Source organism: Phycodurus eques, chromosome 8 (genome assembly GCF_024500275.1).
Source record: "Phycodurus eques isolate BA_2022a chromosome 8, UOR_Pequ_1.1, whole genome shotgun sequence".
Lineage (NCBI taxonomy): Eukaryota > Metazoa > Chordata > Actinopteri > Syngnathiformes > Syngnathidae > Phycodurus > Phycodurus eques.
Genome location: NC_084532.1, coordinates 7629487 through 7651696, shown reverse-complemented (window position 1 = coordinate 7651696; position 22210 = coordinate 7629487). Strand labels below are relative to the sequence as shown.

At 43.0% G+C, this 22210-nt stretch overlaps 1 protein-coding gene across 1 annotated transcript in view; it reads right to left on the bottom strand.

Moving 5' to 3' along the window:
* The window catches only part of LOC133406508 (collagen alpha-1(XXIV) chain), a 117350-nt gene that overhangs the window by 37640 nt on the left and 57500 nt on the right, over nt 1-22210 (bottom strand). Inside the window, exons 15-21 of the mRNA XM_061684169.1 lie at nt 13019-13072; nt 12406-12450; nt 9217-9270; nt 8966-9019; nt 7094-7147; nt 587-640; nt 459-512 (exon numbers count right to left, since the gene is read on the bottom strand). Of these exons, the coding sequence (XP_061540153.1) occupies nt 459-512; nt 587-640; nt 7094-7147; nt 8966-9019; nt 9217-9270; nt 12406-12450; nt 13019-13072 (369 nt within the window). The remainder of the gene's footprint in view (nt 1-458; nt 513-586; nt 641-7093; nt 7148-8965; nt 9020-9216; nt 9271-12405; nt 12451-13018; nt 13073-22210) is intronic.

Genomic DNA, 22210 nt, shown 5'->3' with positions numbered 1-22210 from the left:
TGCTGGAGCCTATCCCAGCTGTCATCGGGCAGGAGGCGGGGTACACCCTGAACTGGTTGCCAGCCAATCGCAGGGCACATACAAACAGACAACCATTCGCACTCACAGTCACACCTACGGGCAATTTAGAGTCTCCAATTTATGCATATTTTTGGGATGTGGGAGGAAACCGGAGTGCCCGGAGAAAACCCACGCAGACACGGGGAGAACATGCAAACTCCACACAGTCGGGGCCGGGGATTGAACCCGGGTCCTCAGAACTGTGAGGCTGACGCTCTAACCAGTCGGCCACCGTGCTGCCTCAAACTATATGTGAATGTTATTTTTAATTTTTTTATTTTTTTGGATGGCAGCGTTTTCCACATATCCATCTATCCATCCATTTTCCATATCGCTTATCCTCATATCATTATTGTGAAAATATTACATAATTAACTCAAGTTATTGAATTCTCTTACCTGTGTTCCTTTTGGTCCTATTGGGCCTTGGACACCCCTAGCACCTTGCAAACCCTAAAATGCAACACACTAAATGAATGGTAATGTTTATGTGATTTGAAAACATAAAAATAGAGATGTTACCATACCTTTGGTCCAGGTGGTCCATTTGGCCCAGGCATGCCGATGTCTCCTGGAAAACCCTGAAAAATACCCGAGTATGAATTGAGCTCAATAATATGTCTAATATATATTTACTAATATCTGAGTTGTAGCTCATACATTAAAAATGGCAAATGGGGTTTATTGAGGAAATATTGTTGTGTTAAAGTCTTGCTTCTTGCTTAAATCAATATTGTATAGTTGAGGCTCTTCTTGAGTGCATAAAGGACTTATAGTAAACCTTTTACAGACAGTGATGGCGGCTGTTTGGCTGATAGAAATTGAATATTTTCAGCCACACTTGCCATCCCACTATCACTCATCGCAGAAAATAGATCTTTTACTTATGGCCTTTCTGACCTGTGGCCCTGTTGAACTCCTGACATTTTCCATGCTTCTATGATTTGCTGCATCCACAATGGCTGCTTTGACAAATGTCAAAGTTTTTAGTTTTAATACTAAGCTATTGTAGGAGGAGATTCCGCAAAAGAGTAACAAAGAGGTGTGTCCTCCCTGTGGTTGCGTGGGTTTTCTCAGCTTTTCTCAACAGCTCTCCACAGTTACAAAACAAGTTCTGAAACTTTAAGAAGGGGCTTTACACTACAGTTTTCCCTCTTTTTTTGTAAATTATCCTCCATTATTTGCTATAAAGCTCACCTATTTGCTGTTTTTATGCTCTTTGTGAAATGCATTAAGTCATAGTGATTCTCAATTAGCGGGTCGGGACCCAAAAGTGGGTCTCAGACAAGTAGTAAAAGATTGATGTTTGACCATACAGATACTATTTTTCATTGGCTTGATACTGTTTTTTATTGGACTGTTTCATATTCATGGCATTGATGTGTTTTTCAACTCAACTATTTATAAAGCACTTTCACAAAAACTACAGCTGCAACAAAGTGCTGTACATAAAACAAAAGACAATAATTAATTAATTAAATCATTAACTAAACAGAGACTCATTTTCTAATACAAATATACCCCAGCTCTATCATTTTTTTTACATGCAAATATTTACTGTAATTATTACTTTATTACTTTGTGTAGCTTAGTGATAGACTACAGTGTGTTCCAAATTGTGTACAAATTCGGGTTATGTTGCTGCCGTAGGATCAGAAATCTGTTGGACCACTGTACAGTGAAATACACGATTTTACGTGAATTCCAGGTCGGATATGTCGTATATTTGGATTTTTTTTTCCACATGCATCAGAAACATTTCCTGGGGTGCAATGGTATATGTATTTGAATTTGGTACACCTCATTTATTTTACTATACACATTTTTCTTCATGCAGTTGTTCAACACCAATTTCTTGAAAGCACTTTCAACATGATTCAAGTCCGGTGTGCATTAGCCTTCAGCCTCTCACTAACGCCACGAGAGGACAAAAGTCGTATTATGAAACAGAATCGTGATACCAAAGTAAGAGAACATGCCCTTTTGAACAGCCACTTGATATCTAGTAATCTTGGATGGAATTATCTATATGAGAGGTGTGCGTTGACTTTATGTGGCTTAACAATACACACATGCACGTATGCACCCATGCATGTGAACATACACGTAAACTTTCGAACAGGAATAATCCTGAATTCTAGAAAATTCAAAACAGATACCAAAATTTCAACAACCGTAATTTCTCGTGCATAGTGCGCACCCATGTATAATACGCCAAAGTTGACCTCAAAATTCTTGAAACATTTCTACCTATGTACAATGCATTTTTACAATGCGTGATTTCGCTTCTACCCATATGATCAAAATATGAAATATTATCTGTATTTTGTTAGTTTTTTGCAAATAATTATTCAGAAGTTAAGCACTTTATTTGAACACGTAATACTTTCTTTTTTATTTACTTGCTCTTATTTTTAAATTCACAACCCAACTTTTATTTAGTACATTAGAAAACACACAGTTGTGCTCATATGTTTGATTACACAGACAGAATTTGTAAGATGGGTACAATTCTTTAAAGAAAACATGAAGGACAAGGCGAAACACTTCTTCTTTTCCTTCCCCGTACATATTTCACATATTAATATTTCATATTAAACTTATGAGCACAACTGTACGTACATACATGCAGTCATATGTATGTACCCCTGTCATATTGGAATGAAAGTGTACACTATTCTCATAACCCCTAGGTGGCAGTGGCATTTTGGAATGACAGTGTACAGTTTTTTTTTCATCACCTCTAGATGTCAGCATACATTTATTAAAATGTGAAATGTTTTTCCATTTTTCCCTATATCTATGTATAAAGTGCACTATTGACTTTTGACAATTTTTGGGGGAGAAATGCGCTTTACCCCTCCTTGAGCCGTCACCATATCGTGGTGGAGTTGTTTGTGTTTCCCAATGATCCTAGGAGCTAAGTTGTCTGGGGCTTTATGCCCCTAGCAGGGTCACCCATGACAAACAGGTCCTAGGTGAGGGACCAGACAAAGCACGTCTCAAAGACCCCTTATGATAACGACAAACAATGGACTTCATTTTCCTTTGCCCGGAAGCGGGTCACCGGGGCCCCCCACTGGAGCCAGGCCTGGTGGTGGGGCTCGAAGGTTTGGCCTGCACCCATGGGGCCCGGCCGGGCACAGCCCGAAAGGGTAACGTGTGTCCCCCTTCCCATGGGCTCACCACCTGTGGGAGGGGCCATTGGGGTCGGGTGCAGTGTGAGCTGGGCGGTGGCCGAAGGCGGGGACCTTGGGGATCCGATCCCCGGCTACAGAAGCTGGCTCGAGGGACGTGGAATGTCACCTCTCTGGCAGGGAAGGAGCTTGAGCTGGTGTGTGAGGTCGAGAAGTTCCGACTAGATATAGTCGGACTCGCATCCATACACAGCTTGGGCTCTGGTATCAGTCCTCTCGAGAGGGGTTGGACTCTCTTCCACTCTGGAGTTGCCCACGGTGAAAGGGGCCGAGCAGGTGTGGGTATACTTATTGCCCCTCGGCTTAGTGCCTGTATGTTGGGGTTCACCGCGGTGGACGAGAGGGTATCCTCCCTCTGCCTTCAGGTGGGGGGACGGGTCCTGACTGTTGTTTGTGTCTATGCACCAAACAGCAGTTCAAAGTAACCACCCTTTTTGGAGTCCTTGGAGGGGGTGCTGGAGAGTGCTCCCGCTGGGGACTCCATCGTTCTGCTGGGGGACTTCTATGCTCACGTGGGCAATGACAGTGAGACCTGAAATAGCGTGATTGGGAGGAACAGCCCCCCAATCAGAACCCGAGCCGTGTTCTGTTATTTGACTTCTGTGCTCGTCACGGATTATCCATAACGAACACCATGTTCAAGCATAAGGGTGTCCACACGTGCACTTGGCACCAGGACACCCTATGTCGCAGTTCGATGATCGACTTTGTGGTCGTGTCATCTGACTTGCGGCCGCATGTCTTGGACACTCAGGGCTGTCAACTGATTATCACCTGGTGGTGAGTTGGCTACGATGGTGGGGGAAGATGCCGGTCCGACGTGGCAGGCCCAAACATATTGTGAGGGTCTGCTGGGAACGTCTGGGATAATCCCCTGTCAGAAGGAGTTTCAACTCCAACCTCTGACAGAAATGTGCTCATGTTCCGGGGGAGGTTGGGGACATCGAGTCCAAGTGGACCATGTTCCGCACCTCCATTGCTGAGGCGGCCGACTGGAGCTGTGGCCGTAAGGTGGTCGGTGCGGCAATCCCCGAACCCGTTGGTGGACGCCAACGGTGAGGGATGCCGTCAAGCTGAAGGAGTCCTATCGAGCCTCTGCGGGACCCCTGCGGCAGCTGATGGGTACCGGCTGGCCAAGCGGAATGCAGCTCTGGTGGTCGCTGAAGCAAAAACCCGGGTAAAGGAGCAGTTCGGTGAGGCCATGGAGAAACACTTCCGGACGGCTTTGAGGAAATTCTGGTCCACCATCCGGCGTCTCAGGAGAGGAAAGCAGTGCACCACCAACATTGTGTATAGTGGGGATGGGGCGCTGCTGACCTCGACTCGGGACGTTGTGAGTCGGTGGGGAGAATACTTCGAAGACCTCCTCAATTCCACCGACACGCCTTCCCATGAGGAAGCAGAGTGTGGGTTCACTGAGGCGGGCTCTCCTATTTCTGGGTTTGAGGTCACCGAGCTAGTTAAAAAGCTCCTCGGTGGCAGGGCCCCGGGGGTGGATGAGATTCGCTCGGAATTTCTAAAGGCTCTGGATGTTGTGGGCTGTCCTGGTAGACACGCCTCTGCAACATCGCATGGACATCGGGGCCAGTGCCTCTGGATTGGCAGACTGGGGTGGTGGTCCCCCTTTTTAAGAAGGGGGACCGCAGGGGGTGTTCCAACTACAGGGGGGTCAAACTCCTCAGCCTCCCTGGTAAGGTCTATTCAGGGGTGCTGGAGAGGAGCATCCGTCGGCAATTCGAATCTCAGGTTCCGGAGGAGCAGTGTGGTTTTCGTCCTGGCCGTGGAACAGTGGACCAGCTCTACACCCTCGGCAGGGTCCATGAGGATGCATGGGAGTTTGCCCAACCAGTCTACATGTGTTTTGTGGACTTGGAGAAGGCGTTCGACCATGTCCCTCGGGGAGTCCTGTGGAGGGTGCTTTGGGAGTATGGGGTACCGAACCCCCTGATACGGGCTGTTCAGTCCCTGTACGACCGGAGTCAGAGTTTGGTCCACATATCCGGCAGTAAGTCGGACTCGTTCCCAGTGAGGGTTGGACTCTGCCAAGGCTGCCCTTTGTCACCGATTCTGTTCATAACTTTTATGGACAGAATTTCTAGGCGCAGCCGAGGCGTAGAGGGGGTCCAGTTTGGTGGCCTCAGTATTGCATCTCTGCTTTTTGCAGATGATGTGGTTCTGTTGGCTTCATCAAGTCGTGACCTCCAACTCTCACTGGAGCAGTTCGGAGCCGAGTGTGAAGTGGCTGGGATGAGAATCAGCACCTCCAAATCTGAGACCATGTCCTCAGTCGGAAAAGGGTGCCATGCCCTCTCCAGGTCGGGGATGAGATCCTGCCCCAAGTGGAGGAGTTCAAGTATCTTGGGGTATTGTTCACGAGTGAGGGAAGAATGGAACGGGAGATCGACAGGCGGATCGGTGCAGCGTCTGCAGTGATGCGGACTTTGTAAAGAAGTGGTAAAGAAGGAGCTAAGCCGAAAGGCGAAGCTCTCAATTTAACGATCGCTCTACGTTCCTACCCTCACCTATAGTCACGAGCTGTGGATCGTGACCGAAAGAACAAGATCCCGGATACAAGCGGCCGAAATGAGTTTCCTCTGCAGGGTGCCCGGGCTCTCCCTTAGAGATAGGGTGAGAAGCTCGGTCATCCGGGAGGATTTCAGAGTAGAGTCGCTGCTCCTCCACATCGAAAGGACCCAGATGAGGTGGCTGGGGCATCTGATTCGGATGCCTCCCAGACGCCTCCCTGGTGAGGTGTTCCGGGCACGTCCCACCGGGAGGAGACCCAGGACACCACCCAGGACACGCTGGAGAGACTACGTCCTTCGGCTGGCCTGGGAATGCCTCGGGATCCCCCCGGAAGAGCTGGATGAAGTGGCTGGGTAGAGGGAAGTCTGGGCGTCCCTGCTAAAGCTACTGCCCCCGCGACCCATCCCCAGATAAGCGGTAGAAAATGGATGGATGGCTGGATGGAGAAATGCGCTTTATACATGAGAAATTACGGTATTTGTAAAACTATTCTTCCTGTAAGGACTATCAAAGAATGACCCTTTTTGGAAAATTCCAATTTGATCTTGATTCAATTACAAATTTTCTTTGACGATGCACTGTAGATGTAATCTTGAAATATGATTGTTGCCGTAATTTCTTGTGTATAATTCGCATTTTCCCCCCGAAAAAATTGTCAAAAGTCAATAGTGCACATTATACATGGGTATAGGGGAAAATGAAAGACTTTCACATTTTATAAATTTATGTAGAGGTTATGAAAAAGTTGTACACTTTCATTCCAATATGCCACCACCCCCTAGTGTAGCCGACACTTTCATTCCAATATAACAGGGGTACGCATGACTGCATAATAAGTACAGTTGTGCTCATAAGTTTACATACCCTGGCAGAATTTGTGAAATATTGTTTTTTCTTTTAAATACGACTGATGACTGAACAAAAACCATCATTAATTTCTTTATGGTTATGTTTTGTTTAATGACAATGCTTTTCTGAAATGCTTGACAGTTTAAATTGAATCCCATTAAAATAAACACATACATAGGTAGAAGGATTTTCCAGAATTTTGAGGTCAACTTTGAGGGTGCGTATTATACATGGGTGTGCATTATATACGATAAATTATGGTACTTTGAATTGATTTGCCTTGGTTGAGTGGAAATACAGAATACAGAATGTGTTGTTACAACAGTGTTTCAACAATTTTTTTTACACATTTAGACTTAAGATTTGTTTTGGCTATGAGTATGTGTTACAAATCTAAAACTATTTCCACATATAATCATTGGCCTTTATTCTCATAAACACCAGAAACAAACTTAACAGTACCTCTGGTCCGGGAGGGCCTGGTGGGCCTTGTAGCCCACCTTCTCCAATTCTACCCTGTTGATAAGACAGAGCTTATGAAAACTTGAAAATATAATTTCTTCAAAAATTGTGTACATGCTTGTCACTCAGTATTTACATTGTAAACAGAAGCATTGAATTTGTTTAAGATTATATTGGAATGTTTTCAGATAATCTCAAGTAAATTCATTATCTCATCAGCAACTATAGTTTGTTAAAATTATGTCATTGTGATTACACTGTGATTGAAGATTGACATGATTCAAAAGTCATTGACAAAAGGCTCTGTTGTCTCAATTATCAGTCAATGCTTGCTTATGCTTTGAGAACTCGATCAATATAAGTTTCACCAACTTGGCTACAAAAGTGTAAACAACAGCAGAGTACTTGAATATTTGTCTGTTGCTGTATTACACTGAAACACTGATACAAGGACTACTTTCCCCCTCGTTAACTCAGGGATTTTTGATAACTGCCATTAAAAAAGCTTTGACAATGTTTTGTGCTCAGTATTTTTTATACAGAAATTTTACAAACCCGGTTCTCGCAAAGGGAAAAACAGTCATCATCATGACTTCAAACAGTCAAATATGGCATTTGTGTTACAGATAATCCACAAGGAATGTGATGAAGGTCATCTATATGTAACCTTAGTTCTTTTAGTCTGTTTTCTGACTGTTTTCTGTATTGTGATGGTACCACAGGCTCTTCCTTCAAATAAAGACACTTTTTGGGTTTTTTCAACCATGGCCTTATGAGCGAGGATAGCTTCTGGACCAGTGTAGAGTCCATCCTGAATATTGCATGTCTTACTAAAGTTCTAATATTGTTTTTGTGAAAATTAACTCGGGCTGTGAAAAAAAAAAAGTGTTGCAGATGGACGCACTGTTGGACGAGTGAAAAACATTGCCAAAAACAAGAGGAGCAACTAAATTATTTTTATGAAACTGAGATATGTAATATACATATAACATTATGTACAGTATGAGTGAACTGAATGGTAGTTAGTGTTTTTTTTTTCTTTTTTTAAACCTAAAATGAATGGTAATAGCTCTGCGGCACATTGCTCAACTGGTTAGCACATCTGGCTCACAAATCTGAGGACCTGGGTTCAAATCCGGCCTCGGCTGCGTGGAGTTTGCATGTTCTCCCCATGTCTACGTGGGTTTTCTTTGGGTACTCCGGTTTCCTCCCACTCCCATAAAAGATGCATGGTCGATTTATTGAATAATCTAAATTTGCCCGTATTTGTGAATGTGAGTCTTTGGTTGTTTGTTTATACTGTATGTGCCCTACAATTGGCTGGCGACCAGTTTAGGGTGTACGCCCAGAATCAGCTGGGAAAGGCTCCAGCACACCCGCGACCCAAGTGAGGATAAGCGGTACAGAAATTGGAATGGTAATCGCTAGCATGCTAATGCTAATCTTGAAAGCTAACTGTTTAGCAAAGGCTATTTTTGTTGTCTTAAATTCTGTACAGAGTTTATACCATACACTCAGTTCCAACATATGCAGTTTAAGGATAGAAGTCCAGCCCTCATAAATGAGAGTAAAGAAGAAAGAAAAAAAGGGGGGGGCGGCAATTACTCAAGTACTCAACTAAATATGAATAGGTTAATCGATTCTAAAAAGATTCGCTAGTGACAGCCCTAAAATGAACACAAACTGCAGATTCCAAAATACATCCCATTAATTTCTTGCCTTGTTTCTGTCACTACTGAGTCAATTAAAGACTGTATCAGTGATTTGGGAAAATGGCAGAGCAAGCTTTAGTTCATAAGCTAACAAAAACTGTCCGGAACCTATGAGTTAACAAAACCTGAACAAAACACACCTATACTGACTGAAACATACCAGTGGTCCAGGTTTTCCTCTTGGACCGGGAGGACCAGATATACCAGGAACACCCTGAAAGACACAAATACAAACATACACAGATGCATGCACACACACAAACACGAATACACACACACATACAGTCATATCAGAAGGTCACCAGACACCACGGTCTGACAAACAAACCATCAAAATGTACAGTGGCTTCGTCAAAAAAAAATCAAAAAAATCAAAGCTCCAAAAACTAAATTATGTGACAGTGCACATACCTTATCACCATGGTAACCAATCTCTCCTGGTTCACCCCGTTGTCCCACTTCACCCTGAATTTCACAGCATCATACAGAGATATAACAACACAACCCTAACACTGAATACATGGATATTATAAAGTCATTGCATGTATACAATAACCTGTAGCTCTTTCGTTATAGGAGCACAGTTATTTTTTTCTGACAAGCCGTAATGTTTTCGGTTGGGCGTGTGTCTGTTTGTTTGTTTTATTCCATATGCTTGAAAGCTAATGCAAAAAAACTATCACAACCAGCTTCCACCAAAGTTCTTGGAGGTATGACCACGGGCCAATTAAAAATCTGTTAAATACAATGAAATCTTGGTTCACGAACGGCCCAGTTCACAAATAAAATTTTGGAGGAATTATTGCCTCAGTTAACACACAATTTTGGGTCCATGAACATCATCAGAGTCTTGGAAATGACACAATGCTCAGTTGTGCTTTTTCATGCATCGCATAAACATTATTTTTTCATACATCACACATTGCAGGTATCGTTGTTTTTTTTGGGGCTCAAAATTTCCCCTCAGTATGGCTCCAAAGAAATTACAAACTGCTAGCTGTAGTGTTTTGAAGAAGCCTAATCATAAAAGGAAGGAAAAAAATAATAATGGACTAAACATGAGAATGATGTTCGTGTTTGTGATCTTGCCGTGCATAATAATAATAATTATTATGATGATTATTATTATTATAAATCAAATTTGTGTTGTGCTTTTCTCAACACCCAAAGATGCTTTGGATAGGTTCACACAAACGACACAAGTTAAAAAAAAAAAAAAACTCCACAGACCTCCCTCACGGAAGAAGGAGCATCTACTATGTGTAGTACAGCCAATCCAGAGAAGAAGCAAAACACCGGAGGTGGACAACTAGTAGGGCTGCACGATTATTTTGATCAAATCACGATTATTCTTCATGTTTGGGAAAAATCTTTATTTTTATTGCACTTGTTTTCAACAAACAATATGCAACAGTGTTCCGTTCAAAAAAGATTCTTCAAATGAGAATGAATGATAGATATCCATCCATCCATTTTCTAACGCTTATCCAAGGTCGGGTCGCGGGGTCAGTAGCTTTAGCAGGGACGTCCAGACTTCCGTCTCCCCAGCCACTTCATCCAGTTCTTCCGGGGGGATCCCGAGGCGTTCCCAGGCCAGCTGAAAGACATAGTCACTCCAGCATGCCCTGGGTCGTCCCCAGGTCTCCTCCCGGTGGGGCGTGCCCGGAACACCTCACAAGGGAGGCGTCCGGGAGGCATCCGAATCAGATGCCCCAGCCATCTCATCTGGCTCCTCTCGATGTGGAGGAGCAGCGAATCTACTCTGAGATCCTCCCGGATGACCGAGCTTCTCACCCTATCTATAAGGGAGAGCCCGGACACCCTGCGGAGGAAACTCATTTCCACGACCCGCAGCTCGTGACCATAGGTGAGGGTAGGATATCCATCCATCCATTTTCTGTACCGCTTCTCCTCACTAGGGTCGAGGGCGTGCTGGAGCCTATCCCAGCTATCTTCGGGCAAAGAGGCAGTGTACACCCTGAACTGGTCCCCAGCCATTCGCAGGGCACAGATAAACAAACAACCATTCGCACTCACATTCACACCTACGACCAATTTAGAGTCATCAATCAACCTACCATGCATGTTTTGGGGACGTGGGAGGAAACCGGAGTACCAGGAGAAAACCCACGCAGGCACGGGGAAAACATGCAAACTCCACACAGGCGAGGCCAGATTTGAACCCAAGTCCTCAGAACTGTGAGGCGGATGTGCTAACCAGTCGTACACCGTGCCGCCGAATGATAGATGATAATAATATAAAAATGTACCTAAAAAAAAAACATTACATTACCAAGGGCTAACTGAATAAATATGCTATTACTTCATGGAAGCAAATACAGTTAATGCATAAAACAATAATATTCGGTTGTAAGCACTGACTTTTCATTTGAAAATCCCCATCACTATGGTAAACTTTGAAGGATGGGTGCAGTATGTCTTCGTTGTTCTGCTTCACCATTGGTCAGTCGTGCACGGTCACAAACTGCAAAGAACTCGAAAGTTTGTGATTTCCCTCTCTATTTACTTCCGGCAGTTTTTCATTGCGGTCAGGCCAGCCAAAAAGTCAAGGCAGTCGCTACAACGATTGTTAATAGTGTCTTACCATGACACACCGCCACGCCGCCAATGTGCTGAGGGCCAACTTGAAAATAAGAGCTTCATATATTACAACATTGGAGATTAATGTCATTTTAAGCTTTTATTTTGGCCAGGGAGCATGGTGCTGGCCCTTAATGAAGCCTTCACCATACGTTCGCCCCTGGTGGCTGGCTCACTACATTGCAGGCACAGCTACAAATGAAGCACTTTTCATATGCAGCAGTGCTCGCATTTTAAATGTAAAAAATCACCTACGATCAGGCTCATTTAATCGTGGCAGACAAAATCACGATCACAATTAAAATTTGTTTAGTTGTGCAGCCCTAACGGCTGGCTAGCTGGCTGGCTGAAGAAGGAGGGAGCTGGACACAGAGAGAGGTGAAAGTCTGCCCAGGTTCCACCTTCGACCACTGTACGAGAGCTCGCTGGTCATAGCGTTAGTGAGGCCATAATAATGTATGCGAAAAGGCTACAACATTGCACAAGGATTTTCTAGTGAATACAGCATCTTATTTCTTTGTTAAGTGTTTTTTCACTTCTCTCAATATTCTACTGTATCTCAGAACAAATTCTGTTCGTGAAACTAGGTTTCACTGTACATTGACCCTAATATAAAGGTATTTAAGACTTTTTTTTTTTTACTTTATTGAATGAGAAAATCTTATTCCTTGGAAGGCAGCGGACTGTTTGTTTATGTTTGTCTCCTTTAGTAGGTGGCAACATGCTTCCCCTATAAGACTGGAGCAAAACAGTACTGCCTGCAAAGTTTTGTTCAGATTCATAACCTGGATCCATTTATGAACCTTTATTAACAGCAGAACAAATTAAAAATGGCTGGGCTGTCTTCCAATGACTGGGATATTTTCTGTTACATTTTTCAAGGAGTATATTATAATAGCCACTAAAACAGGATGAAGAACTCTACTACTAATAGCTCACATTAATGTCTTTTCCAAATTACACACAGGTACACTCCAATAATATAAATATTTAGATCACCTTATCACCTTTCAATCCAGGCAGGCCAGCTCGTCCGGCTGGTCCCTGCCACAGAGGGAGGAAAAGAGGGAGAACAACAAAACAAAGGATAAATGAAGTAGTAGCAGATACAGAAGAATTGTTTAGAAATAGGATCAATGAAAAGTAAAAACACAGAAATTTAGATTTAGTCCTAGCAAGGATGAAATATGATGAATAATCAGTGCAATTTTGCCACAAATGTCAGACGATCGGGAACATCCAGTTTGCTCATATTATTGACAGCAGTATATAGCAGTTAGCCTCAATTAATAAAGTGCTAATAATATATTGCTGATTTGTATTTCTTAAGATTTCAAATGAGAATTTGGATGAAATTAGTTACACACAAAAATGAAACCCAATATTCATTTTAACATACTGTAACTATGACAGTGATTTACATTCACGTACAAATTCATATTTGTAAAATACAATTACTAAAATGTGGTTTAGCTCTGACAAATATTGAGATAAATACAATATTTCATACACTGTATATAAACGTGGTATACATATATGCAGTTTTATAGCTACAACTTGACAATAAAACATTTCAAACTTAAAAGCATTTGAATAATCATTGTTTAACTACCTTCGGTCCGACCATACCAGGCAATCCTCGAGGACCCTCAGGGCCCAGGTCTCCCTACGGAAAGAATTAGATGGACAAATGAATCTTAAAAACACAATCAGACCCATAGGCACTTTAACACTGAAAGTCATTTGTACTAGCACCTAACATATTTCTTGTTGGCAGGTCACTGTTTCCAATGTCTTACCCAGTACATTCATAATTCACAATACGGCTAAGCCCTCCTGACAGTCCGTGCAGTTGTTTTGCATGACTGTGCTCGGCTCTGCTCGTCACTGCCAGTATTCAAGTTGCACTCTTTCTGTCAAAGTGACACCATTGAAATGGCTATGATATTTGAATGAACTGAAATTATGGGTTTACAAGCCAAAGATCTGTCAAGTTGGACTAAATTTAAAAATAATGTCAGCAATGTTGTTAATGCTGGTGCAGTAATAGTGAGGAGTGTAGTGACCTCAAACTGGAGACACAAAGCAGCCTCTATCACTCATAAATAGCATAGCACAAATGCATGGCACCAAATAGGAGGAGAGAGTTTCTTGGGGTCCAGAGTCTGCAGTTAATTTGCATCTCGAAGAGAAGGGGTAGGGGAGTCAGCTGGGATAGGCACCAGCACGCTCGCGACCCGAGTGAGGACAAGCAGTACGGAAAATGGATGGATAGATGGAAGATCCCAATACAAAATGTTTCTCTCAAGTTAATGATACTATCATATACTGCAGAAAGTTTGCTTATGCATCGGAGGTGCATTCTTGTGAGAGGCCAATGACAGACACTTATAATGTACTGTAATTCATTCAATCATAAGTCGATGTGAACCTTATGCAGTGCCAATGAAACAAATCCTGAGGAATCCATGAAAAGTCTCCGAACAGAAAACACATGAACATGAACACACAAACTAAACCAAGCGAGGCAGCTGATTGCAGGGATTATGAGAAACAATAGTATTCAACATTACAACACTGTGGCCTCCATAAATAGCGGTGAGATAACAATTTCGATTTATTACGATTTTTTGCGTGGAAAGGGCAAAAAAGAATGTATATTTTACCACAGTCACCCCCCCAACATGCTTCTAAACTTAAAAAAACACTATCTTCATCAAATCCTTGTTTCTGTCAGCTAGGTGTCTGACTACATCACATTTAGCATCACACACTGGCACAGACATCAAATACATTCCAGAAGGAACGCTTGCTGCTCTGTTTCTGCTTTCGTTCTGATTACTCTGCTTTGTATGATTGGGTTTCAATAAATGAATGAACACAACTAAAGCCACACCAGTGTGAACGAGACTGGAACGTGTGAATGAACGTGTTTTAGATGTCAAATAAAAAGTTGCCAACCAGTGCCAAAATGACTCAAGCGTAAAGATGACTAAATATGAATCACATCAAAAGGTGGATTAGGGAAGTGGAAGTGTTTTGGTTCCCATGTACAGAAAGATTACTCAATATTACTTGTGGGCTGGGGTTTGTTGATCTAAAGATTTGGAAAAGGTGGGCCACTTTTATAATGAATTATTATTTATGCTTTGCGATTTCTACAGGTTGCATTTACAAGTTGTAGTTTAGAGTCCAGCGATTACACATTGTCAAAAGAGGAACAATATTCATTTTTTATAATGACCACAAGGTAGCTGAAAGATTGAATTAGTATAATTGTGATGTGGAAAGTCTGTGATTTTCAATCAATCACCTCTTGATCCATGGGTCAGAATTAGGGCTCATTATGAACTTCACTGAGAGGAAAATAATTTTGAGTATAGTATGTGCATTAGCTTACAAAATAAATGGAGCAATACATTATGATTATTTAATGGACTGATACAGTAATGAGAGTTATATACTGTATACATTTAAATAGATTCAGAGCCACAACTCTTTAGTTCACTAGTCTACCGTGCTGCATTCTTTGCCGCTCTTGCTGTCGTGACTGGTTTTACAGTTACTTGTTACTATTGGTGGACTCCCAGCAGGAACTGTATGGGTAGAAGATAGTCAGTGTAGTGTTTTCACTCTTCCTCAGATAAATTAGGACCCGGTAAACTGGTAGGTTGGTTTAGATTTCCAATGAACACATATATAGGCGGCACGGTGGTCGACTGGTTAGAGCGTCACCCTCACAGTTCTGAGTAGCGGAGTTCAATCCCCGGCCCCGCCTGTGTGGAGTTTGCATGTTCTCCCCGTGCCTGCGTGGGTTTTCTCCGGGCACTCCGGTTTCCTCCCACATCCCAAAAACATGCATGAATTGGAGACTCTAAATTGCCCGTAGGTGTGAATGGTTGTTTGTTTGTATGTGCTCTGCGATTGGCGGACAACCAGTTCAGGGTGTACCCCGCCTCCTGCCCGATGATAGCTAGGATATGCTCCAGCACGCCCGCGTGCTGGAGCATTTCCGATGCCTAAAAAAGTATTCTGTCTTCTTCTTGCAGGTTGTGAACTCGGATTTTGTTATCAAAGCTTCACTTTTTTTCTGATGGTTCTTCATCGAAGCTTCAGATCCTATTCCTTACGCATGGCTCTCTAGTCTTTTCATATACTGGTTGTGCATTCTCTAAATTGCCCGTAGGTGTGCATGTGAGTGCGAATGGTTGTCTGTTTGTATGTGCCCTGCGATTGGCTGGCAACCAGTTCAGGGTGTACCCCGCCTCCTGCCCGATGACAGCTGGGATAGGCTCCAGCACGCCTGCGACCCTAGTGAGGATAAGCGGCTCAGAAAATGGATGGATGGATGGAGGGTTGTGCATTGATTTTCTTTCTCCAATAGACAGACGAAAACACATATCAACAGACAGCAGTAGCCTGTCGCCTCAAAACGGGTAATTGGAGGCTTACACCAGAAAAGTTACATATTTCCACTTCTGTTTGTGAGACTGATTGCGAGTGCCCAACATGGACAGGAGTATGCAGTTGAAGCGCTCTGGCTGCAGATCTCCCTGAGGGTGGTAAGGAGTAGTTATTGATTTCTTAATTCCCCATATGCCTAAAAGCTCCTTTAATTATTAACCTACCCTTGAAGTCTCGTATCTGGTCAGAATGGATACATGTGGGCAGGCCGTAATGGATGAACGCCTCCAAAAACACCTTGGCCACTGTTGTTTCAGTCTCATTACTTGTAGGGAAAGGCTGAGCATACTGGGTGAAATGGTCAAAGACTACGAAAGGACTTTTCACACTTAGCAGAGCACAGTTCACCATCTACCAATTAATTCATTGTGTATGTACTGCCGCTGCACAACAACGCAACACTATGTCGAGATGGTGGCGGAGTGATTTCAGAGTGACAAAAGCAAGGACTTTGGCAGAGTTGTACAGTAAAATCCAGGGAAAAAATGGGGGGGGGGGGGGGGGGGAATGATTAATGCAGTTTCCCAGCATCCCCAGCTCTGGATCACAAGACAAATGACGTACCATCCATCCATCCATCCATTTTCTGAGCCGCTTCTCCTCACTAGGGTCGCGGGCGTGCTGGAGCCTATACCAGCTATCATCGGGCAGGAGGCACACCCTGAAATGGTTGCCAGCCAATCGCAGGTACAGTGACGTGGTAAAGACGGCACTCCATTGAGTATACCAGGTTGGTTGAAAAGTGGGAGAAACATGTGATTTTAGCATTTTTAACAATACTGCTCGCTTCAAATAAAATATAACATAGTCACTCATTCTTCACTTTTTATGACATCTCCTTCTCCTTATTACAAGCAAAGCCAGGGCTTTCTGTTGTAACTACTTAATGTTTCAACCAGTGGGCTATTCCTGTTTGGTAGCTTAGCAACCAGTGCCAAATATCGACACGCTTGTCCCATGCTGTCGTCATCCCTGTGCGTCCTGCGTTATATCCTGCGGTGAGCGTCATAAAAACCAAATGCAGTGTGAAAGCGCCTTAAGACACTGGCTACTCCCCAGGCGTCAGGTTTAATTAACAGGAAATCAATACAGACCAACTCAATTGTACTCAGCTTTGTGCAGTCAGGTCTTCTGAGCAACACACCTGCAACTGGTTTTAACAGACTACTCAACTCAATCTGAATGGAATTTCATCTGGCTTCACAGGGGTTGAATATTCATTTTGCCAAACTGATCAGAAATACATTTTCGCCATGTATACCATCATTCAGAATAAAGCCGGGAAAAGCTCTGTCTGTGCAAGCTTCGTCGCGCTGTGACTGCGCGGTGATGTCATTGTTTACGCACGGCGTAAATATGGCGACTCCTAATGGAGCTTGTATGCAACAGAGATCTTGGTTTTAACTACTAACAAGTGTCTTTTATCAAGCAGTTTTGTTAAATAAACATAAAAACAATGCCAACTACTGCGCTGAATAGACCACGGACCTCCATCCCATCCATCCATTTTCTGAGCCGCTTCTCCTCACTATGGTTGCGGCGTGCTGGAGCCTATCACAGCTATCATCGGGCAGGAGGCGGGGTACACCCTGAACTGATTGCCAGCCAATCACAGGGCACATACAAACAAACAACCATTCACACTCACATTCACACCTACGGGCAATTTAGAGTCTCCAATTCATGCATGTTTTTGGGACGTGGGAGGAAACCAGAGTGCCCGGAGAAAACCCACACAGGCACGGGGAGAACATGCAAACTCCACACAGGCGGGGACGTGGATTGAACCCCGGTCCTCAGAACTGTGAGGCTGACGCTCTAACCAGTCGGCCACCGTGCCGCCCCACGGACCTCCATCTTATTAAATTACGTGACGTTCACAACGACGTGCGTATGTCTCATGGCTGTTCCAATTAAATGTGGTGCATATCATGTATACACCCGATTGAAAAATATCACATCACATGTAAACAGTTGACCAGAGATCTTCAATCAGAATTATTTCAATCGGAATGACAAAAAGGTTTCCATGTAAACACGCCTACTTTGTGGTTGGTCCGCTGAAGACGAGCCCTTCACGTCAATCAAATATACGTTGACGATCAACTACTGACTGAATAATGTGTGCCACTGAGGTTATGATTAATAAACAGTGAATGTTCCACTATTAGTGTTAATTAGGAACTAACACACACAACAACTCGGAGAGGCACTGACGTTTTAAAAGACTTCGCCACGGGGGAGCGATCTGTTTAGCTCCTTAACTCGCTAGCTCGTAGGGTAGCTCGTTAGGTCGCAGGCGGGCTAGCAAACACAACAAACAGTTAACTTTCCCTTAAGTGTCTCTGTTGTGTGAATCTATGCGCTGCACATGGAACAAGGCTGTGGAGTATTGGACAGAGCCAAAACCGGCAAGAATGTACTGGTCCGTTGGCGTTCCATGAGCCCACTAGCAGCAAATGGCACACCTGTCCAACTCTGTCGGCTCATTGTGTGAGCCGCATGCCGGCTCATTGTGTGATCCGCATGCCGGCTCACCACAACAATGACCACATATCAAGGCCGGAAAAACTATCGTTGTCCATTTAATTTATCGAACGATAAGTCGATACAGTAACAATTGTCTGATTGAGATGTTGGTTTCTCGTTTGGCTGTTTGTCTGTCCGAGGTTTTACAATAGCTGAGTAGTTAGCAATAAAATGTCTGTAATACCTGCAGAAGCCCAAGGACTGCAGTGTCTCAAGGTAATTAAAGTTGTCTCATATAACTTGACAACCTCATCGTATTTGGTTAGACCAAGAAGAACGAAAATAAGTTGCTTGATTGTCTCCAAGACTTGTCTAAAAGTATCCATTGACAAATCTCAATTCTGCCAGTGGCATGTCAAGCATGTGGCCATATTGGGTCAGCTTCAGGAACCAACCATCAATAAAGGGAATATTGTCCTACAGATAGCTGCACTGTAGTCATTGGTGCTTTTCTCCTTTGTCTGTAATATATCAAAACGTGACCTCATTTAGTCTCTGTGCACTCAACACTGCACAATACTGTTCTGTACAATCTAATGTGACCATACAGAAAATAAACCAATAGCCAGTAATGAAATAAAATCCCGTGGCAGACCTTATTGATGCTTGCGTCACTATGTGACGACGAGACGTCGGATCCAGTTAAATGCCATTCTCATTTACGCATGATGAAGGAGCAGTTCAAATACCATACCCAACAGCCAATGAGGGAATAAGTATCAAGTCCACCAGAAGTACCAGCAGCCCTTGCGTAGCTCCTCTTGTCCCTTTGGAAAACATCCACGAAGATGCAGAACAGAAACGGCAGGTTTCTGTCAGATCACTAAGGCGATTGAGTCCATCCAATCACAGGCTGTCCAACCTTTCGCTAGGTATACAAGCCTCAGTCCAATAGCTCTCACTATAACTGCATTAGCGTGTAAGCCAATAGGTCGTAACCTGGCCAGTTAAAACTAGCCGTGAACTCACACAAATCAACACAGCAGGAAGACATTTTCCACTCACTTCATTGCAGCCTTATGCCATCGTTAAATTGAAACTAATCCACTCTCTCATTTTATCGTTCTTCCACCCCCTGACCAATCACAATAAAGGAAACTTGACATCTTTCTACATTAGCCTAGCAAGTCACTTACCCCAATGCCATACAAGTCTTTCATCATGGTGAGGACAGTACATTTCAAACAAACTATGCAACTATCTTTAAAAAAGTAGTGCATATTATATCTACTGCAATGTATCTGTATTGTATATATTTTTTTTTATGGTGGCAAAGTGGATGTCAGAATCAGAATCAGAATCATCTTTATTTGCCAAGTATGTCCAAAACACACAAGGAATTTGTCTCCGGTAGTTGGAGCCGCTCTAGTACAACAAACAGTCAATTTACAGAACACTTTGAAAAACAGTCTCATATTTCTGAGATTGGACGCCTAATGGAGTTTGCATGTTCTCCCCATGCTTGTGTGGATTTTCTACAGGTACTGTGGCTTCCTCCCACATTCTAAATAGATATGTTAGGTCCATTGAATATGTTCATTGAAGTGTGAATGAGAGTGTAAATGGTTGTCGAAATGTGCGCTGCGATTGGCTGGCGACCAGCCTCACGCTCAAGGTTTTCAAGGTATACCACAGTTTTAAAAGTCAGTAAACCTTTCCATCAGTGGTATGAGCTGTATTTCTTTCTTTTTCCATTGTTTTTAATCATCAAATGCATCGTGCACAGCACCGGCGTTGTGCAGCCAAGAGTGACAGGAATTTTCTGCGTACGGGAAAATCACAGATGCGGCCGTTGGCGGCATGGTCGGGGAAAGATATGCAGAACGTGCTTATGGAGAAAACCAGTTAGAGAAAGAAATATTTCCAAAACAATATCACATTTATGAGTGCACCACCCATCATGCTTCGACAGATTCTAAGTAATTAATTACTTAACTAATATATTAATATGAACAGAGGTGTCAAATGTATTCATAATGAATTATTATTATTATTGGTATTTATAGGTGCCTTTCAAGCCACTCAATGTCATCGTATAAACATAGTTACAAGAAATCAAGCAATACAATGAAAACAACAGAACATAAAATGTCAATTAAAATGGCAAATGATATAGGAAACGTTAAAGTCAATAGGCAGTCCAGAATAGATGTGGCTTGGATGAATGAGAATATTCATTGACATGCTTCTGAACATTTTGGCTCTGATACCCTCAAAATGGTGCGGGGACATGAAAAGACAGGCGAAAATGTACAGACTACCGGAACCATCTTACGCTAAACCTGAGATGCAGACAAAACTGCCTCGTACCCCAAGCCTATGCCTATGCCCCACCATGAAAAGCTTCAGGACAGACAACATTGTGGAAAAGATACCAAAAAAACAACAACTCTTGAATGAGAGCGTAAGACAAGTCAATTTTACCATTGAAAGCCTCAAGGTAGAAGTAGTAGAATTGCTCCTCAAATTACAAACAATTATGCTCCAAGAGGTCTGTGAAAAAGGTAATCACATTTAAAATTAAAGCCCAGCTTGCTCAGCATAACAAAACCAATGAAAAACAAACAAGAAAGTTTCAGAAATTACAACAGAGACATAACAACCTCTACTTCACAGTTGCTCATATTGTGGCAAATAACTGGGAACTCAACCAGTGAGGATGTACACAATACATGGATAAAAATCTTGGTAGACAGAGAACTTATCTATTCAGAGATGAGGCATTGGCCAAAGGTTTGAATTTTGCCATGACACCACAACAAATTCCAATCGTTAATATGATCACGACTACAGAATCAGCTATTAGGAAGAACAAACTGACAGAAACCAATGGGGAACAAACCAAGTAAAAAGAGTCGGCATCACTTTCCAATCCCAAAGCCCCACCCCCCACCCTCTCCCTAGAGGAAAGGAACACTTTGACAACGCTTAGCAAGGATGAAAATGTCACAATCTTGTCAGCAGATAAGTGGAGATGCAGAGTTATCCTTAACACAACAGAAAACCATAACAAGGTACTCACACTTCACAAGGATGCCAACAAATGAAAGACTGAAAAGAGACCCAACCAGCGGGTAAAAGAAAAAAAATCACTGAGCACCTACAAATGTTAAAGTCAGGAACCATCAACCCTGCACTTTATTATATATTTATTATATCCAATAGCCACAGGAGACCAATCCTGGCATTTATGGTCTGCTGAAAATACACAAATAAGGGGCACCTCTCAGACCTTATTGTCAGCAGCATCAACTGTTACTTATAACATTGCTAAGTATGTGGGTAACATCTTAGCACCCTTGTTTGGAATACTCTACTGTCCAAAAGTCAATGGACTTTGTTGATAAGGTCAGAGACCTACAGCTGGTTGGCAATGAAACTATGGTTTCATTCGATGTCACCTCCTTCTGCACATGCATTCCAACCCAAGATGCACAGGAAACTGGGAGGTGCTTGATCACAGCCTCCAAGACAGATCCACAATTCATTCCGAACAGATATTCCACTTGCTAGAACTTTGTTTTAACACCACATATTTTCAATTCATGGGAATATTTTATAGAAAAAAACATGGTTGTGCTATGGGGTCCCCGGTACACCGGTAGCAAACCTGTAATGGAGGACATGGAAAGGAGAGCTCTGAACTCCTTCTAAGGGAACAACTCCAAGTTATTGGTACAGATATGTGGATTACACATGGGTTATAATTGAAATGCAAGAAGTGCAAGCCTTCACCAAGCACATTAACTCAGTAGATAACATCATGTTCACACGTGTAGTGACTCTGACCCAGTTGCCAGAACCTCCCCCA